The 23,021-nt window shown below is 41.1% G+C and overlaps 1 protein-coding gene across 2 annotated transcripts in view; it reads left to right on the plus strand.

The window, feature by feature from the left end:
* Positions 1 to 23,021, plus strand: part of slit3 (slit homolog 3 (Drosophila)) — a 346,116-nt gene that overhangs the window by 246,475 nt on the left and 76,620 nt on the right. For both annotated transcript variants that reach the window (XM_050043123.1, XM_050043124.1), the window contains 6 exons: positions 3,850 to 3,921; positions 5,738 to 5,809; positions 8,074 to 8,145; positions 11,950 to 12,093; positions 13,697 to 13,860; positions 19,659 to 19,809. In XM_050043123.1, the coding sequence (XP_049899080.1) occupies positions 3,850 to 3,921; positions 5,738 to 5,809; positions 8,074 to 8,145; positions 11,950 to 12,093; positions 13,697 to 13,860; positions 19,659 to 19,809 (675 nt within the window). The remainder of the gene's footprint in view (positions 1 to 3,849; positions 3,922 to 5,737; positions 5,810 to 8,073; positions 8,146 to 11,949; positions 12,094 to 13,696; positions 13,861 to 19,658; positions 19,810 to 23,021) is intronic.

The following is a 23,021-nucleotide window of genomic DNA, read 5'->3' on the forward strand; positions in this document are numbered from 1 at the left end:
TTTGGAACAACAAAAAACGTTAAAACATTCGTGAAACAGGTATTTGGGGGAAATGAATTGGTGCAAGCCTCATCTCCTGAATCATCACCGTAGTGGGAAGGTCTGATGACATAATTTTAAGCATATTAATTGGCCATGTGCTTCTGTTTGGGAGAGTGTATTTAACATCAGTATAATGTATTAACATATTTTCAGGGGAATGGCCCTTCCAAGGAATAAGATTGTTTTTGTGATGGCGGGCTGTCGGACAAAAAGGCTTTCAGTCCAGTAGCTCTGTTAGCAGCTATGGTGGTTAATTCTGTGGAGAGTGGTGTGGTCGCGATGTACTGTAGAGGGTTTCACAAAGGAACAGTTCTTCCAAAACCTAAAGCTGTCCAGGGACAAATTGCAGTATCTCTGTTGGCGCCTCACAACGCCGTCATAGTATGTAAACAAGCTGTCCCCGTCAGAAAGTCTCTGACAGTCGGACTCTATTGGCTGGTGAATAGGGCAACCTACCGCAGCAGCGGTGTGGCTAAGCAGCCTTCTGTAATTTCAGCAGACTGCTTAGACACTAAATGAGTGATCTGCACCTGCACAGTGAAGTTTGACTTGGAAATAACATGGATGTATGGACAACATACACATGACCATTTTTACAGCGATCACATGGCCAAATCTGATTGGAAAATTTGGATTTATGTGTCCAAACTACTCTAGAAATCAGATCTGTGTCACATAGAAAGCAAAGAAAAATCAGATTTGTGCCACATTTTCTTAAAATGTGAACATAGACTCAATTTCACTGTGATCTTGAGACATCTTTATTCACCATGATCTAGAACTTAACATCTAACCTGATCTGTGGCACACTGTGAGTTTTGCAGTGCCGTCTTGTTTTAGATTACAGCAAAACTCTTTCTTTTACACACTCATACACTTGGCCTCCTCTTCTCTCTCCCTGCTCCTTTCTGTCCCTTACACGCATATTTAAACACACTCACACACCCCACAGTGGGACGTGTTTGATATCCGTATTGATCGTTGTACCCTGTTTGTTTGTACAGAGGACAGCTGGTTGATTGCTCTCTGAGTAAGGGAGCAATTCTCCCCCGCAATGCTACGCCAATACCTCCCCAGCATAAGTAATAGATTCGCACTCACATACACACCGATGCACACGCATATATGCAGACACACCAGTTCTGTATGCGCAAACAGAGTACGTACTTGGGCACATATTGCATGCACACACACACTTTCTGAGAGGGTCAAACACACATGCATGCATTGTGATTGAGCCGCCAAACATATCTGATTAAATCTCTTCGTCACACACACACACACACACACACACACACACACACACACACACACACACACACACACACAGAATTAGCATTTGATCCATTTTAATAAATGTTGTTGCTGCAGCCAGGAACAATAGAGTTTAATAGGATGATGTATTGTCAGTCCTCCAATTGGGACAAAGTCATCTTTCTGCATGCTGGTGGCAAGGATCGCTGCCAAATGTGTGTGTGCGTGTGTATATACAGCATGCAACTATGCACTTTCAGGTGTGTGTGTTTATCTCTCTCTCCCAGTCAAATACATTCATAATGCAATTTAATAAAGCAGGTTTGTCTCAAGGCATTTAACGTCATTAGAACATCAACAGTGTGTGTGTGCGTGTGTGCACTCCCATTGTGAACATGCTCACCTGCCAAACCCATCTCCTGTTTGAGTTGCCGTTTAATCGCCGCCTCACCTTATAGATTTTTTATATTGCCTCTTAAAACGTCTTTCCTTTAATGCATCCTTTGATATTGAGCCTCTAAGTGTCTTTGATTCAACCTTGTTTTAAAGCCCCCAGATATAATTTGTTACTTGTTGTGTGTGCAGATTGTCTCCGTCAATATCTCTACATCCTTGATTTATTTTGACCCCTCGGTAGAAATAAGGCGGTGTTGCTTGCCAGGGGCGTGAGGAGTGGGAATTTAGAAAGGGACATGAGCCAAGAAACAGCCACCTGTAAGGGTTGTGTAGCTTTCAAAGCCAGGACCACGTAAGCGTTTCATTTTAAAAACACAGCTACGGGGTTGTATAGTCACAAGTTGCTGCAATAAATTCAACCAAATCGCATTCAGTCCCTGCAAATGTGATCAAAACTTGGCTTTGAGTCCATGTTATAAAATATGTAGGGTGTATTAAGCTGTGAAGTGACTATCAGTGGTTAAAGACAACCAGTGATACAAGGCGTAGATAGATAGATATCAAGGGAGCAGAGTGAAGAAAGGAAAGGAGAGGATGGAGAGTGGAGGTCAGGAGCAGGACAGGGTGGGGTCTGAAGAGGAGGAGGAGAGGAAGAAGAAGGGTGGATTAGTTCCCATTTATCATTCTGACAGCTGACCCTGTGGCTGGCCTTGGGACCTCACCGCATCCTCCTCTTCTTCTCTTGATTTTTCCTCTCCTCTCCCCTGTTGTCCACACATTTCCACTCCTCCCATTTCTCCATTGTTGTCCTAATTTCCCACTTCCCTTGTCTGATTTCTTTTCTCACTTTTGTTGTTTCTTCCTTTAATTTTCTCAAATTTTGGGCTACAGGCCTTTTTATTCTGCTCTCTTCTATTGCTTCCTTTCCTTCCCTTTCTTTTCTTTCCTTTCTTTCCTCACCTGACCTGTCATGTCCCTTCCTTTCCTTTCCTTTCCTTTCCTCTCTCCTTTCTGTTCCTTTCCTTTCCTTTCTGTTCCTTTCCTTTCCTTACCTTTCATTTCATTTCATTTCATTTCCTTACTTGTACTGTCATTTTCCTTTCCTTTCCTTTCCTTTCCTTTCCTTTCCTTTCCTGTCATTTCCTTTCCTTTCCCTTCCTTTTGTCTCCTTTCCTTTCCTCACCCTTCCTTTCCTACATTCTTCCAACAACATGAAGAATGCATGAGCTACATAGATGAGTGTGTTGCCTCGACCATCAGGAGAGCAGAAACTAAACTACAGTACATTTCCCCAAACGAGGGCTTTGTGTCTCGTTCTGATGGCTCCCCATATGATAATAGATACAATACAGCCAGTATGGTGTAATGAGTCTGCAATCTTCCAGAGAAAGAGATGTAATAAATTCCCTTTGGCCCTTAGCCTGAAAAAGTTGAGGAATCTAATGTGTTCATAACAGTCTTACTGCATCTAAAGAAGAGAGCGTTGTGGCTTTATCAAAGGAAAATATGAAATATTCAAAGTGACTGGGAAATGAAAATTGTTACTGTACTTCTGCCAGTTACAGCAAAACCAATTGCCCCGTGTGCAAACTGTGCTCTAAAACCTGTATTTCACTGTGGCTAAGTGACAGCAAGTTTGATATAGCCAGTTAGTTGTCATTGGAAACATTTATGTACGTAGCTGCACCTCATGAACACTTTGGCCAGAGTCTAACTGAACTATTGTGTTCGGCAGTTCAGGTTTTGGTTGCTCGCTCTGATTCTCATATTGGTCCCATATAAGCTCATTACTGCTGAGCTGGAAAGTTCAACCCAACATTTTCAGGGTGACCTTAACCAGCCCCTGCTGCAAAGCAACCTGCAGAAATATTGTGTAAATGTTGATTGGAACAGCCACCTTTTGAACTATGTGTGCACTTGCGCTCGGCTCCGGTTGTGGGGTAAACAGAACTTCATGATAACCGATGATTTCTCCGTCCTTGGTGAAATCAAATATTGAAAGGAGAGAAAATTAACTTGTGGAGTTGAATCTTTGTTCAAATCTTCTCATCATATGTTTTAGGGATAATGTCCTCGTCTAATTAATTCGAAAGGATTGGAAAAGATCATCTAACGCCCTCTTTTTCTCACCCCCTCCCTTCTCTCTCTTTCTTTCAGTCGCTTGGAGCAGAATTTGATTAAAAGTGTCCCAGCAGGAGCCTTTTCTTCCTACAAGAAGCTCAAGAGGATGTAAGTCCATCTTTATAAAACAGTGTACACACTCTCAAACACACATACACAAATGCTTCTGCATGCACACAAGTTGGCGAGCATACAAACATATACTGACTCACTTAGCTCACCAATGCTGAGGTCAGCTACAACAGTCATATCATCTGCAACTAAAATGGGTTTAGGTTTAATGTGCTTTCACTCCTAAATCATTTGTAAATAGAAAATATAGCAGACCCAGTATGGAACCTTGTGGCACTACAACTACAGTAATCCTACACTGAGCCCATTGACTTTCACATATTCAGTCCAACCTGAGACAGTTTTAAAGCAACCTATTGGTTTGTCAGGCATTCATATGTTAACGCAGTCTAAGTGTTAGAAAAACATGTTTTACTCTGTCAGAGGCCTCAAACAAATGAATGGATAAGGCTGCAAGGTCCGGATTCTTGTCTAAGGCTTCAGCTATGTTCACCATAGCAGTAATAATCAAGGTGTCTACAGGTCCTTAAAAAGTCTTAAAAATGATTAAAAAACAAATGTTAGGCCTCAAAAGTCATTTGATGGAATGGAGCATGAGATGGACCTGCGGTTTGGTTAAGTGTCTGCAGGGATGTGGGTGCTGTGCCGGTCTGTCGTGGTGAAGAGAGAGCTGAGCTGGAAGGCAAAACTTTCGATTTACTGGTCCATCTACATCCCAACCCTCACCTATGGTCTGGGTATATATATATATATATATATATATAAATATATGTGAATATTATATATGAATATATACTTGTATTTACCTTTTGGCAAATGTAGATAACGAACTCACTCTAGTAACCATATTTCGGAATTATACCTACCACTGCACAAAAACACATATATACTTACCTTTAAATTTAGCTGCAATGCTTGAATAAGAAAATGATGATTTGAGCAAAAATAAGTCTTAAATCTGGTTAAAAATTATCTTGAAAAGGTCTTAAATTTAAGTATTTGATACCTGTAGACAGCCTAAATAATTAGATAGAAATACATCTAAATCTGCAGCAACTTCCACACAAAATATGGATCTAAGTTGTCAGGATTTTCGCATTTTCTTAATTTTATTTCAAATAAAGAATTTACCTCAGCAGCAGATAATGGTTTGAATCTAGAACAGACACATAATCAGTCACTGATGTCTATAACATTTGGAGACTGTGACCTATAGTCGAGAAGAAGAGTGTGTATGTCTAATCTGAAGTCCAGACCAGCATGCACACACCCTCCCACCCACACACACACACACACACACACACACACACACACACACACACACACTCTCTCTCACACGGTTCATCTCTTTCTGTCTCATTGACACACTCACACACACAGACATAAAACTCACTGGTGAAAAATGTCCTTATCATGCAAATGGCTGAAAATGCCAGACTTGCAGAGTTGTGCAAGGTTGTAAGGTTATTCACCCACGCACACACGCACACATACACATACACATACACACACACAGATAGAGTTTTAACCTCCACAGAAGTGTTAAATAATATATCTTACAGCAGTGGAAGTGAATGACATGAACTGCACTTAACATGCCACCGCTTCCAGTGTCTCTCTCCTGATGCTTCACTTCTTTCCCTCACTCTATCTGTCTCTCATTTACTTACACATTCAACCCTTCTTACTTTTTTTTTTTTTTTTACTCATGTCCCCTTGCCTTGACCTCTGCTGATGTATTCTGTCATGATCATTTGTCAGACAGTTCTAGGACATTCACACAGAATGAACCCCATTACTGTGTATTACAGTAACGCACTTATCTCCCCCTCTCTCTCTTTTTCTCCCCCAGTGACTTGAGTAAAAACCAGATTTTTGACATTGCTGCCGATGCTTTCAGTGGCCTCCGCTCACTCACCTCACTGTAAGTATGACACACGTACATGCAAACACACACGGGCACGTGCGCACACACATATCCCGACAGGAAAGTAATTGCATTTCCAGACATTTAGCAAATAAAAATGTTGTCGCTGTCGATGTTGACAACCGGACCACAACGCTGCAGAGGGTGCGTATGTGCTGTGTGTGTGTCATTGTAGTTGCTTGTGCGTGTGTGGAATGGTACGTGCCTGTAATCAGTCAGTGCATGCGTGTGTGTGAGTGTGTGTGTGTAACTGAGGGTGAATGTGATAAGAACATGAAGGACAGTTTAATTTGAATCAATCTGGAGCATGAAAATGAGACAGACAGACAAGAAGGGGTAGACAAGGTGAACTCTGCGGGGTGTTAAAACTGAATACACACACACACACACACACACACACACATAGTCAAGTCGGTTGAATGGGAATGTCACTGAGATGCAGGACTTTTGCAGCAGAGGCCAGCTGAGGCGTGATGTGGCAAAGTATAAAATTGCTCAAGTGAATTAAATGGTTGCAACTGCAGTTGGAAGCACATCTCAAACATGATTTCAGTTTTTGACGATCAGATGAGATAAATGGTCCGACAGCTCGCTCAGTGAGAAAAGCCTCAGTGCTAAAATGACTGCATGTCTTTTATAATCTGACAAAAATGCTAAAAATCATGCTGGAAGCAGACACTTTGTCTCTTTGATTTTAAAACTCCATCAGTTCTTGTCCCTAAAATAGTTGTTCCAACTCGCTGAGCGTGATGGCTTTTTCATTCCGAGCAGATATATTCAGGGTCTCCTCTGCCTTCAGGACAAGCTAGATATTAGTGGAATTTTAAAGATGTGTTGGTCAAACATCACAGTAATAACAAAGGATGTCTCGTTTTAGAAACTGACTCCATCTGCTTTCTTTTCTGGGTTTTCAAAAGGAAACTCCCTCTCAGACTTTAGCAAAAAGCAGTGACGTAGGTGTCAGAGCTGATGCCCTCCCCTCCCTCATCCTTTACACACACAGTTTGCTGACAGTGTGACTATGGCTTAGTGTGTATACATGAAGGTGGAAGATGGTACTTTTATTACAATCAAACCTTTATTAACCAGTTGTAGATACAATAAGATTCAGTATAATGTAATTCCACATTTATACTGTATTGATTCATGTATTTGAACACATTTATAGTGCCATAGTCAGTGTGTTACTTACTGTGAATGGTGGTTGGCATGCTTCAAGTTTGGAGAAGCAGACAGAAGCACCGACACGGAAGCGTAACAGTTCTGCTGTGGACACTGTGGTAGTTATCAACACAAGATCCAAACTTCTGTCTGCTTCTTCTAACTGGGAGTGGTAGATCAGCAATACACAATTTTTAAAGTTCGACTCAGTCAAGAGGAGACACATAAGGTGAGCTGGGGGGTGTCAGTGTCATCACGCAGAAACCTACGTCAGGTCACATGAAACAATGTTTTAAAGGGGCTTGGGGAAATGAAATTTTGACATGTAAAATATGCATCCTTCAAACAAAATTTGAAGCTACAGAATGATGTAAAACCTCCCAAAAATAGTAGCCACTCTTTAAGGTATCATTTCTCAAAGTTTTGTGTTTAAGTGTCGCTGACCAGTGAAAACAGAATATCTTCAAATATCTTATGGATTTGCATAAAACGTTTGAAATCTTACTGTATTAACTAAAAAAGACATCATCACATACTGAAAAAATACCCTTTTGTTCTTAGCTAATGAAAAACGGACATTTTAGAGTTGCATGGTTTTCAAAGGACAGCGACTAAAGCTTTATCACTTTGTTTTCAGCTGAGACTCTATTATATAACAGCCATTGTCATGACAAACTGATAAACGATTTAGGCATCAAACTTTGTTTTCTAATGAAGGTATTTCATTTCAATGTAAACATGTTTTGCAAAACCAATTCCACCACTCCACACTGAACTATAATTTTCAGCAGGCCTATATGTAGGATATAAATATGAAAGCATTATAATGTGAGTTACACTAAATATTATTCAGAGTTGCAATTGTCAGAGAGGCCAAAGAATATATCATCTGCTTTCTCACTGTATGCCGCTCCTCATCACAGTAATTTAAAGATTAAAATAAAAAATCTCTTGTGGTGGATTTAAGTGGGAACAATGTCCACAAAAAGAAGTGTTTACTGTGCCTCACAGCCGGCCTCAGACCACATAAGTCTCATTGTGTTCGGACAGCCTTGTAAACACTGTAGCCTAAATGATGTTGTTTTGACTGTCCTGTGCAGGGTGTTGTACGGAAACAAGATCACAGAGCTGCCCAAGGGATTGTTTGATGGACTGGTTTCCCTGCAGCTACTGTAAGTACTGTCTGTGTGGTCTGTTGTTCCGTGTGTACCTGTGTGTATGTGTGTGGTCCCTCCAGAAAACAATGAAATACATTATTCAGAAAACAAAAGACACTCAAATATGGGATGAATTACACAGGAAGCCCTGTATTGTTGTGGATTTGTGATGGAAAAATGTAGAGCTACAATTTCCTTCAGAAAGTGGACCAAGTGGCAACCAGTGAGCATGTGAGATGTAAAATAAAAGAACAGCCTACACAGTCAAAGACCCTTATTATAGGTGATTTATCAGCAAGGAACATGACTGCTGTGTGGCATCACTGACAGTAGAAAAAATATCAGTCAGTGTTTGTGAAAATATATAAAAAGTGAGATGGAAAACTACTAGCATCCTCATGTTAAATCAGAAGTGAATTATTCATTTATTCATTAATTTCCATAATGGCTCATCCTGTTAGGGGTCGCAGGGGGGCTGGAGCCTATCCAGCTGACATTGGGCGAGAGGCAGGGTGCACCCTGGACAGGTCACCAGACTATCACAGGGCTGACACATAGAGACAGACAACCATTCACACTCACATTCACACCTACGGACAATTTAGAGTCACCAATTAAGCTGCATGTCTTTGGACTGTGGGAGGAAGCTGGAGTTGGACGGCCAGGAAAAATGCAATTTCCTATGTCTGAGCTTTATTAAGATTTTTGAAAGATAAGTTTAATACAGTTTAATACCAGTTAAGGCTTTATTTTCAGATTAATGATATTCAGTGCCTTTTAAGATGTTTTAAGGATTGTGGGAACCCTGTGTAAGTTTTTATTGATTCAAGTAACACACCTAAACCACATAAAACAGCATAATGGCAACAGCATTTAAGAAAAGTACAAAACCCAGCTCCATTATAACTCACAAGGTTCACAGACAAAACGATTGTCTTTTGCTAGCACGTTATCCCCAGAAAAGACTGCATGCTAACCTTACTAGCATATACCTATGACGTTTTACATTGCATTAATTAGCCTTGCAGCTAGAAGAGTTTTCCTCTACTAATATGAAGCTGGGAATAAAAGAGGCATTCAGGGTAACCCTACACAATTTAGCTCCATTATAAGTCACAAGTTTCACAGAGGGAACAGTTGTCTTTTGCTAGACAAGTTTCTTCACAAATACTGCATGCTAACCTTATTAGCACATGCCTATGCCATTTTACATTGCATAAATTAGCCTAGCAGCTAGAGGAGTTTTTCTTTGCTAATGTGAAGCTGGGAACTTAAAGGTGACCCAAAAATTGGCTCCATTATAACTCACAAGTTCCACAGACAAAACAATTGTCTCTTGCTAGACATGCTTTCTTCACAAACACTGCATGCTAACAAGATAACCTCGCCACTATGTCGTTTCCAGTTGGAGCATCATAATGGTAAGTAGTTGTGGCTTTATTTGTGTTAGTGTTGTTCTTAATTTTCCCTGATTAAGATGATTTAGTGGCTTGGCTTTCGAGAGTCATATCTAAAATACATTACCTTTGTATCATAATCACAGCTAAGGCCAATTTAATGTGCTTCAATATACAGTGTGGTGGTAATTTTATGAGGAAGAGCAAATCTTGGTAATCATCGTTATTGCACAGCGACAGCTATAGTAGAATCCCCTCTTCCTGCATTAACCCTCCATCTGTCCTGCATCGTGTGTGAGAGTGTGAGAGTGTGTGTGTGTATACAGGAAAGTCTCTCTTAAATAATCAACATGAACCAAATTGATGCACTGCAATAAAAACTGTAATCTCCCATACTTCTTCTAAACATTTACTGGGAGTGAAACTATTAATGGTGAATAATTCCTCACGGGCACAGGTTTAAACTGCAGCAGCGGTTCAGCATGCAGTAAAAAGAATCGGACTCCTGTTACGGCTACATTGGTACTGTATGTGGCATATGGTCCTTGCGAATGCCGCAGTCCACTGCAGAAACAGCTAATGTTCTGGGCTTTTCCATCGTAAAGTGAAGCGAAGCAAAGAGAATGAGGATGAGTGAATCTAACCCACAAACACCTTTTACGGGCTTAGGTGGATCATTGGGATGCATGGTGCATAGTCAGACACTGAGAGAAAGAAGGGGGAGGGAGGTGGATGGACAGATAAAATAATGGATGGATGGATGGATGGATGGAGAGGGGAAAGATGGAAAAAAGACATGGACATAAGGAAGAAGACAGACATGAAGAAACATATGAAGATAAGAAAAGAGAGTGAAGAAACCCAGAAAGAGAGATGAAATGTGTAAATGTAAGGTGACATCATTAACATTTAGCGTCCCCTGATTGAACAAGCATTTCCCTCACACCTTGTCATGAGGATGTTAAACACTGAAACACAGAATGCTTTGTATTTGTTTTTACATGCACATGTGATCCCTTAATAGGATAATTCAGGAGTGCTTCTGTGTATTTGTGACTGCTTCAATCGATGAATAAATAAAGTACTGAGTGTCTAGTTAATATTCATGTCTTGCCAAATCATTGGTCAATCCCACAAAGACACTGCCTGCGGGTGTTGGCGCTCGCTCAGCAGGCGTTCGGAGGGAATATTTCTTTTAATATTTAGCCGCTGACAGACTTCCAAAAACGTCGGTCAGTTTGTCAGGAATTTCAAGATGCTGTTGTTATTACTATAGTGTAATAATTATAGATTATATATTAACTTTCACTGGTGAATCAAGCAGCATGTCAACCTTCCATGACAAAGATGTGTTTATTGCTTTGTATAGCTACTGGTCTGCTGTTTATATTGTCTGCGCTGCTTTGTTTTACTGGTGCAGTTTCAAGTAATTAGTTCCCCCTGTGAGCTGCCTAATGAGGCGTGGATATGTCGCAGAGCAGCGTGTGTGTGTGTGTGCGTGTATCTGCCTGTGAGTGTATGTATAAGCGAGTTGGTGCCAGTATAGACGCTCGTTAGGATGACTTGAGATGATTAAGTTGAGCTGCTGTACCGAGCGCCGAGTTAGTCACCTGTCTGACAAAGAAAGAAGAGTAGGAGAGTGTGAGAGGGACAAAGAATGAAAGAGAAGAGTGTTTGTGTGATAAAAGAGCAAAAAGATCGAGGAAGAGACAGACAGGAAGTGGAGGAAAGAAAGAAAGTACAGGGAAGAAGCTGTCAACTTGGCCGTATTAGCTAATGAAGTGTAGGTATGGAAGAGCGAGATGGAGGAAAGGGTGGAGGTGCAAACCTTTCCTGTCATTTACCTAATCCCTCTATCACATTTCTCATTTCCCTTTTTCTCTATCCTCCATGTTGGCTGCCAGCCTCTTTCACTTAATTGTATATCTGTGTCACTCAGAATTACATTTTTCGCCTGGCCCTTTGCTGTCTCTCGCCACTATTTCCTCCATCCCATCTCCATTCTTCTACCTCCTCTCTTCCTCTTTCCTTTTCCCCCTGTCGCCATCTGTCTCTCCCATCAAAACAAGATATAACACTCCCACCCAACAGTAGATTTGCCCAGAAAGTGCTCCAGAAGTGAAAGTGAAAATATATAAAACTGCAATTTTCAGATTTATGTGTCACAGCCAGAAAAAATATAATCATGACTGTGGAGAGGGTAGGAGAGGCTATAGGGAGGGACAAGGAGGAGAAACAGGGAGGAGGAGGAGAAGAAAAAGACTGGGGAGAAAAGTAGTGTTTTGGCAGTAGAGATGAATCTGACAAAAATAAATTATCTCATTATCTGCATGTTCTTATCTTTTGTTTGTGTTGAGATAATAAAGCTAAATAAGTAAAACAAATACAGATAAATAACAAATGTCTCTCGCTTGTGTTTCAGGCTGCTGAATGCCAACAAAATTAACTGTTTGAGAGTGAACACCTTCCAAGACCTACAGAACCTCAACCTGCTGTCGCTGTACGACAACAAGCTGCAGACCATCAGCAAAGGACTGTTCGCCCCGCTGCGCTCCATCAAGACTCTGTGAGTAGAGTCAGGCTTTTAAGAGTTTTTCATGGACCCCAGGATAGACAGAAAATTAACCAGCATACTATTCTGATAAGCAGTTTATTGTTTCACTCATTTTTCATCCAGAATTTTTCTTTCATCTGTCATATGTGACAGGTAATGAATATCTGAAGGTTTTGGACTGTTAGTTGGACAAAAGAAGCAAATTAAAGACGAATATTTCTTAAACATTTCAAAGACTCAACGATTAATCAGGATGATTTAGGTAATGGAATTAATGGTGACTTCTAGCCCTCTTTTTATCCCATAAAGTAATACATTGATGTTTAAATGTGATTATTGAGACAGACAGGGGAAAGAGGCCAACATACTTAGGACACATTTACCACTGTCATGTTTAGTATACTTCATCATTTCCTTTGCTAAAGTTTTCCTTTAGTTAAGTCAAAGTATCTGTAAGTAGAGCTCTGAAAGCTGTTGGTGGTCATGTTAACAGTACAGTTGCTTCTAATCACTGTTTCTGCTGCTCAAAACTTAAAACACCAGCCTGGTCTCACTCCCAGGTCGTCAAATATTAACGCAACCCCTCACTGTCTGATACAGATGCACAGAGTTCTCTTTAGCTTCTGTTTGTGATGCAGCAGGCGTTCAGCTAACTACAATGTAAACCCATCAGCAGCAATATTAGACACTCAAAGCACCTTATATAAAGAGTGACAAAGTTTGTGTAAGGTGGTCAGGGTGGTAGGATTGGTCAAACACAGGACTTTCACCCAGGAGACTGCAGCTCATGTCCCATGTGAAACCAAAAATCAGCACTGTCTTATTTAACATACATAAGTTACACACAATACATCATGTATTAATCTCTTTGCTATGTAACGTTGCACCCTAACCCCATAACAAATGGACTTATTTGAACCCAAACCATGATTTTTTGTCTAAATCTAACCAAGTAGTCTAACTGCCACCATTTTGCAATGTTAAACATGTGTAATGCGTTTCACCCTGGAGACAGCTGTGCATCTCATAGATGCTAAAGGGTGGCCTCTGAGTTGATATCAGATGTCTGTGTTTGACTACCTGGGAGTACGAATGCGTTTGAAATACGTCACCTCCTGTATGCTAAAAGAAAGATTCCACACCAGTCGTTTCAGCCAGGTCTCACTTCCAGGGCATCAAAAAAAACGCAGCTTGGTCAATAGCCCTTGGCAAAGATACGGATGCATAATGCACCCAGGCTTTGAACCAGCTCGAATGTAAACCCATCTGCATTATTATTAGACATTCAGAGCAACAGATGTTGTAAATAGAGCATGAAAGTCCGCTGAGGCCGGGTAGAATAGGAGGTGGATGTATCGAAAGAGCACAGGACTTTGACCCAGGAGACCAGTGTTTGTGTCCTGTGTGAAAATAAAAGGCAACGTTGACTTATTTTGTCACAACAATCTTTAGTCATGTGTCGACTGACCTGACTGACAACAAACGCAAAATCTTCCTATCCCTGACCAAGTAGAAAGCTAACATCTATAAATGTAGTAACTGTGAGGTCCTCCTCTTTTCTTGTCCTGTGACAAACCCATCTTCTTCCCTCCTCTCTGTCCCCTCTCTTTTTCAGTCATCTGGCCCAGAATCCCTTTATGTGTGACTGTCACCTGAAGTGGCTGGCAGACTACCTGTTTGACAACCCAATTGAGACCAGTGGCGCACGCTGCAGCCACCCCAGACGGCTGGCTAACAAGCGCATCAGCCAGGTTAAAGGCAAGAAGTTCAGGTGCACAGGTAGGAAAAGAGTTCACACAGACAATTAACACACACAGTAAACATGCAGGGATTCACCTCTGAAGATGAATGTAGACTCATATTAATCAGATGAAAGGTTCAGTGTCAAGATGAGGAAGTAAAACATGGAGATTTAAAAACACACATGTTGGTTTATGTGTGCAATTAGATACTGATGTGCGTTTACTGAAACACACACACACACAAACATTCACATACAGTCTCTGTGTCTCTCTCTGATAGTATTTTATTACTGTTATTTCCTTTGATACGAGCTGTGGGTCTCACTAATTACAACACAGACCAATTCAGTATACTGAAGCAGCACAATAACTAACTCAGCAGGGACTGGCCATAGACTGTGATCGCCCACTTGTGTAAGCGTGCGAATGAGTGTGTGTGTGTGTGTGTGTGTGTGTGTGTGTGTGAGGCTGTTTACACTTCACATCCTCAGTACCTCTCTGCAGTGGCTCCTCATGTTGTTTTCTCTGTCTTAAACATAATGCCTTTTTTATGGATCACTGGAAACAAACTATATGAACTGTGTGAGAACAATGGTTATAAGCAAATCCTTGGTTTACTATGCAGCAGACTAGGGGACCACTGTCAACTGTTTCAGTTCCAACAGTCACTTTAACCTTAAACTGAATGGGATTGTGCTCAGAAAAGACGATCACGTAATAGATTTGGCTTTTAATTTGACTATATGAGCAACAGCATTGTTATGATTTAAATGTATCCTATGTTTATTTCACAATAAGCAACAAAGTGCTTTGTACAACAGCAGGTATGTTATTGAGAAATCACTTTCTGTCAGGGATGTTTTGTTTTATCTGGAAAAAGCTTAACAAAAAAATGCAGCAGCAGATGGAACAGAAAGCACAAAATATTTGACAAAAAAAAAAGATTTTACATTTTACTAAAACAATTGTTTCCTTCACAGTCAACTTAGTTTCATTAGTACCTGTAAGACTGACCATTTATACCCCTTTTCCACCAACAAGAAACAGATTCTGTTCTGGTTAGTGCAGCTTATTTGAACTTGTTATGAGCATTTTGACCAAAGATACACTGGCTCCAAACCAACCAACCCTTGCTAGAAACAAGGGCTGTATCACTAGATAACAACAAGGTTCCAAGAACTAGTTCAAGAACCAGAGCTTAAATGAGCTGCGTTTCCACCAACCACTTTCGGTATAGTATCCTTTAAGCCAGTACAAACCCCGTACAGACGCACCTAAAATCTACATCCGCTGAGTTTTTTCTCTGCAGACAGTACTTTTAAAAATAGGCGGAGTTGATACTGGATAGCTTTGTCACTGCTCCATCCAGCCCTCGCTGTATTTTCTCTTCAGGGGCGATTCAAGGGACGTATGCACCATGCTGATCGTGCAAGCCAATATTTTGAGAAGAAAAAAAAGAACAGGCTGGAGTGTTAAGAGTCCGTCAAAGTCGATGAGATATCAAAAAATAGCAGCCTTGTGCACTGAGGCTTTGTAGAGCAAGAGGGATGGTTCTCTCTTGACCAGTTGACAGTCTGCAGTGTTTCTAGCTCCACCTTCTGGTATCGCATCAGTGTGCTAGGTGCCTCAACAGAGGCGTTACAAAAAACAATACAGAATGGGGTGGTTGAATTGGTACCATTCACAACTTTTGACTATGAAAACCCAACAGTGACCATTACAGTGTGGTACAAACTGAACTGGACTTAACTGGACTACTTGGTGGAAACAAGGCTATGATGGAAAAGGGGTATCAAGTGATGTGTCACAAACTGGCTCAGAGAATGTGTCAAGGAGGGAGTCCATACAAGGTTTTACTTAAACAATTTATTAAACAACAATGAACACAAATATCAGCAATGCATAGATGTGTGTCAGCTGTTCTGTAGGAAGGCAGAAAGAAAGATTAAACACTTGGCCTAGCTTTTGTATCCTAAGAACTCAGGTGAGCCTAATAGGCTGACGACCCTTCCTTGTAAGGTAACGGCCTGTCAAGTCTGGCCAAAATAGCGTCACACATGAGATTTCCACCCCTCCTGTTCCCTGAAATGGTATATCCCAGCCTAAACTGGGCACACAATAAACAGCATAACCAATACTATTAAATGGTGAGGGCTTTTATCCAAAGTGCTTTGCAGTATCATGAGCACATGTGATACATTTTTAGCATGGAAGGTCTCAGTGGTAAGCAGGCCCCTAATGTTAGTGCTCTGCCCATGGAGCTAATCGACGTAACTAGATTAGAAATGCTCCTAAAGCTGATTGTGGCGGTCCTCTTTGCTTCAGCCCTTGCTGTCTGCAGTCCCATGCCTCTCCTTGCATCTCCTCTTCTTCTCTGGACCTGTGTGGACATATTTCGCTATGTGGTGGGCAGTTCTCTGGTCCCGTCCCCTTCCTGTGTGGATCTGCAGCTGTCTGTTGCCTCTCCTATCCTGTATGGACCCTGCCCCCCTGACTGATTGGTGCAGCTCTCTGTTGCCCCACCTTCCTCCTCCTGTGTGGACCTGCATTCTGATTGGTTCGTGCAGCTGTCTCTTGTGCTTGATCTAACCATGTGGCCCCGCCTACTGTGGCATCACATGGTTCCGTCAAGCGCCAGGGACCGCCCAGCACACACCCACCTGCCTCTCCCAGCCAATCACACGCCTTGGAGCTAAAAAATTATTCATACTTCTGTTTGTTTGCATTTATGTGTAGGGCTTTGGATACATGGGACTCTAACTGTGGTTGAAATAAATAGAACTAGAAAAGTAATCTAACATCAGAATATTTCAGTCAGTTATAATTATCAATAAGTTAAGTGCTTCTTAACAACCATATCCACCATAAATGCTCAACTTTTCCTGTGAAAAATATTGATATGTCTTCATAGTGTGCTTGTTAAAGTGCAGTCACACCAGATTTTGTTTCACTTTCATTTCAGTGAAGAGCAGGACTAGATGCTTTCGCTTCTGGTTCAATCTGATTTCAGGAAACTGTGCAAAAATTACTGTTTATTATTGGTAAACACAACATTCAAATCTGGCCCCGTCTCCCTACACTGCCTCTACATACACTGCTGCACTACTGTAGGAACGTTACATTTGTTGAAATGTAGAAACAATACTTTGGCAGGCTAACTAAGCTAACCGCCAGAACGCCCCTGTCCAGCAGGAAACAGGTTAATTCCACGTCGCTCTTCATCCCCATCCTCTCCGTCAGCGCTTGCCAGGAGGAGAAAGCCAATCCCAGATTCACTCTCTTTTAAAAGAGCTTTGCCTGCTTGGCTTTTCATCACACTATATTTGCATTTTTTGGTGGTTTCTTTTGGTACTGTGTCCGCAGTTTACATAGCTTTCTCTTAGATGCATGATGATTTCGGTCTGGTACCTGGCAGCAACTGTTTTGTAAGTGTGTACTCCAACTGCACGCTTTTTGGCTGAGGGCCACACACCCAGAAATGTTCCGAACATAGCAAAATGAGAAGAAAAGAAATCCAGGCAGAGGGCAGAATCTCAGCAGATAAATTCACTGCGAAACACCTCGAGTGAATCATTAGTGATGATTGAAAGGTATTACATCTCTGCGAGTCTCACAAGCCCTCCAATGTCTAGACAGTTTGAAAGAGGGGTGATATTGCACTCTCACTCAGGTGATTTTAAAATTTTGTTGCGATTCTAATTTATATCAATGCTTAGCACAAATACACACTGAGAGAGCAGGACACGTCTTGGCCGTAGTGAGTGCAGGACAGTGACAGAGGTTACAGACAATAAAATGTTTGATTATAAGCCATTGGCCATTGGCACTGTTCTTTTCTGCAAACCATGGATATGTTACATTTGTAACATTTGTTACATATGTGGCAGATATGTTGAAACTTTATGTTTCTTTACATTTCAATTTTCAATTTTATGTTGTGACAGCACTGTGGTTAACATGCATTTAGGTTTAAGGACATAAGCCAGGTGGTTAGAGTTAGGAAAAGATCATTGATTGGATTAAAATACATGGTTTGGTTGCAACAAACGGCTGGAAATGTACAGATGTATCATTAAAAATACCCGCTTTCGTTGTTAGTCAGTCACAAACAGTGGTCTACTGCTGTCTGCTGTTTGCCGGCCATCTTGCCTAGGTGTCACACCATCCACCATCCTCTCTTCTTCCTAAAGAAACTCAGCTCATGTTCGTGTTATCTGAACTTTGTCACTTTAGAAATGTTGATATGATCCGTAGGAAATGTAAAAAAAAAAAGAAATATATAAAAAAAAAAAAAAAAGTGAAATATCCTTGGTTTGTAGAAATAGACAATGGCAACATTTTATTTTAGAGATTGGGTTGCAGTTTATCAACACTTTGTCCCACCTGCTCAGCAAAATCTGGTTTGGCCGCACCTGTACACCTGCCTCCACTGTCAAATAACCGCAAGTGCTTTAGTGGTTAGCATGACTGATCCCACCACCTCTGTACAGACCACCCTTTTCTGCTCAAGCAGAAAAACTCAAGCTCAGACTGTTAAACAGGTTTCCTCATTCTTTCCTTCTTTCCCTTAGCAGATATAAAAACCTTCCCACCCAAAGTTCTTTGCTCTCTTTTCCCTTTCTTCCCTGACTTGCTCCCTCGCTCTGTCCTTTTTGTCAGCCTGCCAGCCACCAGGGTTTGTAGCAGCCCAGAGATAGCAAATATTCTGCCACTGAAAGGAGCTAACCCGCCAAATCTCCCAACAGATAGACACCATTTGAAGAGCAGTGATCATTTACTAAGTTCAAATCAAGGTTGTTCATTGCAAATTACCCCTCAATAGGTGGTCTCAGATCTTCAACAATGACAAGCAGAAAGCGTATGAGACATCCAGGGTGTGTGCCAGGAAAGAGTGGAGACAGAGACTGAAAGAAGACGCAGTCTGTGCCAATATAAGAGCAGTCTGATAGCAGGGTGGTGAAAAACAGAAAAGGTAAAATTGACAGAGAACAGATAGACAAGCGAGGCTGGAAAGGGAGAGGGAGGTAATGATAACCGTGAGAACAATAAAGAGCGTACGTGGTGCACAAATACAAGTGCTGCATGATGTAAACCAGCTCCACTCCACAGGCACTGGCGGTCATAAATAATATCTGCTCACATTATATCTAAATAACAGAAGTGGTCTCTGGCTCACCTTGTTAAATAAAAACATCCGGGGTTAAACCACATTTATCAACAAAACGATTCCATAAAACCACACGGATATCTGTTTGTTAATTTGATTTACTGCATCAGCCCTGTGCGTGCTCCGTAGTACAGCATTGCAGCATGCAGCCTGTTCTTTTAAACAGATGAGATAGATACAGCTCGTTGATGTATTGCAGTTCACTGGTTGAGTGTTTATGTTTTACAACCTTTGACAGCTGAAATTAGAGCTAAACTAGAATTTTCCGAACAATTAAACTCCAACGAGAAACACTTTAGACAGAGATTGATAATGTGGCAGTGGAGGCAAGAGTTTCAGTTGTATATTTCTTGAGATAACGTTATCCTTTATTATAAGGTGCATATAGAATCAGGTCATATGTAATGGGACAATGTTTTAATTAAAACCCACAGAGTTTAACATGAAGAACTTTCTGTCTCTGGTCTTTTCTTTCTCTCTTGCCCTCCATCTCTCTCCCCCTCTTGCCTTTTGTCTCCTTGTCTCTCTGTTGACCTAATTTACCCGGCTTTTCTTCTTCTCTGTCCTTTCTACCTGCTCTCTACCCTTTGTCTACCCTCCCTCCCTCCCTGTTTTTCTGTTTCACTTTCTCTCCCCTTTGGACTTTCCCTCCCCCCTTTCCTCTGCAGGTCAGGAGGACTACCGTAGTCGTCTGAGCGGGGAGTGTTTCCAGGACCTGGTGTGTCCAGAGAGATGTCGCTGCGAAGGCACCGTGGTCGACTGCTCCAATCTCAAACTGACCCGTTTACCTCCACACATCCCTGAACACACCACAGACCTGTAAGTCAGCCAGTGTTTCCTTCTTACACACGCACACATGCTGTATATTGTATGTGAACACATGATGAAATATCAGATTGAACGCCATGTGTTAGACTGCTCTAACCTGAAACTGTAAACCACCACACATCCTTCAACATGCCACAGGGCTGTCAGGAAGTTTTTCACTTTCTCAGGCACACACCAAAATGTACATGGATACATGCACGGGCACAGGCATACATGCAAAGACATGCACAAATGCACATATTCCATGCACGCGCACATGTCTGCCTTCCTCTCTCTGTCTCCTCGCCTCTCTCAGAGCAGTATCATGAACGTCACTTTTCATTTTTAGCTCTCAGACCAAAATGCCTCTCAACAGTCTTTTCCATCTCCCTCAAAGTCCCAAAGGAGCCATCATCATGTCTGGCGAAGGGTCTCACACTAGAATACTGAGCAGTCCCATGGATCATTCATTTTACCGCTGAAAAATGGAGAGGGAGTAACAGATAACACGCAACAGGAATACCATAATCTGATTGAGAAAAAGGTTAAAAAGTCGGCGTGTGTTCAGAATCTGCTCCACAAAATCAACATCTCAGCATGTATGAGGGAGGTGAAGTATTATGCTGAGGAATTACGATGATATAAGTGTTCATAATTGAAAAATAAAGCATAATTTTGAATGTCTGTGATGTGATTTAAAAGGTCAAAGATAAAAAAAAAGCCTCTAAGTCATAAAATACACACCGACTGAGAACAAAAACTGGATTTATGATCCAAAACTGCGACACAAGAAAAGTGTGCTGCCGCTAAAATCAGCCAGCCCCATTTTACTTTCAGCACCTGCACTTGATCGAATATTCAATAAGCTAATATTTCCACACAGGAAATAGGAATCCAGCCAGAGGCAAGGTTTTACCTAATAATGCTGAATCACTTCACAGCTTTAAAATGTAGGTGAAGGATGTAGAGCTTGTGCCACTAATGGAGAATAGCTGCAGAATACGGCATCACTGCAGCATTGGGGCAGACGCAGGCTGGTTGCTTACGGAGGTTAGTTGTATAATGGTGAATTCAACCGTGGCTGCCACTTTAGATAACTAATAATGCCAGTATCCCACAGACCATTAGCCCCCAGTTCCTCTTTCTCTTGCTCTCTCTGTGGCTCTGCTTCTCTCTGTGAACCCTCCAGTCTTCCCTCCTTCCCTCTGTGTTCCCAGGGTGCTTCATGTCAAAAACATAAACTTTGTCCTTTATGGTTGGTTAGAGGGCAGATCAAAGTTTTACACTATTTTCAAAACCCTCTCTTTCTCTTGCCTTTTCCTTAAGAACACAACCACCAGTGGGGTTTTTGAAGGCCACACACACACACACAAGCCGCCAGTTGTGCCCTGTGTAACCTGCCTTATCAGGGGAAATCAGGAGAGGCTGAGCTGAAGGCTTATATATTTTGCTCTCTTTCTCTCTTCTGTCTATCTTTCTGTCTTTACTTGCGACTCTTCCCACCAGCCACAATAATCCTTGACATCGGCCTTGAGAGTGTTCAATAAGTACAAAGGAATTAAAATGATACTTCGCTGATTTCAGCCAGCTTTGTCTCATAACAGTGTGGGTAGGACGTGTAAATGAACTATGGTAAACTTCTCTCCATCTTACTGGCGCCCAAATCTCCCTGCTCATCTCTCAGGATTTTCGCTGGCTCTAGGGCTGTGGCTTGAACTACAGATTGTGCTTCTGCATTTTTGTATGCCCAACACTGCAGACACAAAGACACTCTCAAATTCAGATCAAACTGTAAAACTAAGCAGTCCTGATCAAATATGAACCAAGATTCTGTTACTGTATTGCCTATTTATCGCATATATTGTCTTCAGAAATATATTTTAGTGCACTGTTTGGCTGTAGTATGAGAATTTGTGAACATGAAGCAGGCACTTCACTGTTTCCTGTATTGGGTAAATGGAGGCTCAAAAAAACTGAGATGAAATAGTAAAACTAAGCAGTGTTGATCAAATATGAACCAAGATTCTGTTGTTGCATAGCCCATTTCTCACCTAAAATGTTTTCAGAAACATATTTTAACTGTAATTCAAAATGAATTTTTACCAGCCCGTTACCATATTTTGTTTCCTGTTTTAAAACGGACAAGCATGCAATGGCTTTTGCCATCAAGGCCCTGTTGTTTAGATAAGTGCTATACACAAAATATTATTTTTATTATGTTATTGTTATGTCATCCACCAGCACAAGCATTTATTGGTCTAGTACGATGCAGTGCATTCTGGTAGTTGTAGGTTTTCTACCTCTTGAGTAAATGCGAATGCCACTGTACTTTTTTTCTGTTTCTCTGCTCATATAGCACCAATTTCAAAAGTATTAATTGAGCAAGAAATTGAAAATGGCTTTGCGCTTCATTTTCAGAACATGTTTTTATTGTCTGTACCAATGATTCGTACAGAGTTTGGTAAGCGAGCATTTATGTACACAGCTCCTTATATGTGGAATCTTCTGCAGAGGGAATTAAAGTTGCACTCTTTGGTTCCTCTTGGCCGTTTCAAAGCACTGTTGCAGGATTCTTCTATATGTCAGTGTCACAGTGTGTCTTAGCTGGTCTTTGTAATCGTGCGTAGTTGCACATCTAGTATATATTATTGTACTTTTTGGCTTTTCTTTGTAGTAATCTCACTTCGCGTTTTATATTGCTTGTTTTAGAGCTGTACATTTTTATTCTGTATTTTTGTTCTATGTTCTCTGTCTGTAACTTCACTGGGACACTCTTGAAAAAGAGATGTTTAATCTTAAGAGGTTTTTCTGGTTAAATAAAGGTTAAATAAATTAAATAAAATAGAAAATGTGCATCTTTCTGCTGCATAGACAGCACAGTTTTCTTCAAGAGAATTATTTGCATTCAGTAAAATCTTACATTCTGAGGACTGTAGATTACAAGCTAAAGAGATAATAGATGTTTTATCTTTATTCTTATATGTATATAAACATTTACAATGAGCATGTCAGCCCAGCAGCGTCACCACCGATTTCTTTCGGACTTTGCAACATGTTATTCCAGTTTGGCTTCATCCAGGTGGATCCATCTTTTAAGTCCCCCCTGTATCTCATTAGAAAGTGTCCCCTCCAGCTGAACTTTCACTTTCTTTCCCCAGTTCCTCTCACTCTGCGTCTTTCACACACACACACACGCTCTCACACACATACACAAAGAGCATCCT

This window comes from Epinephelus moara, chromosome 4 (assembly GCF_006386435.1).
Source record: "Epinephelus moara isolate mb chromosome 4, YSFRI_EMoa_1.0, whole genome shotgun sequence".
Classification (NCBI taxonomy): Eukaryota; Metazoa; Chordata; class Actinopteri; order Perciformes; family Serranidae; genus Epinephelus; species Epinephelus moara.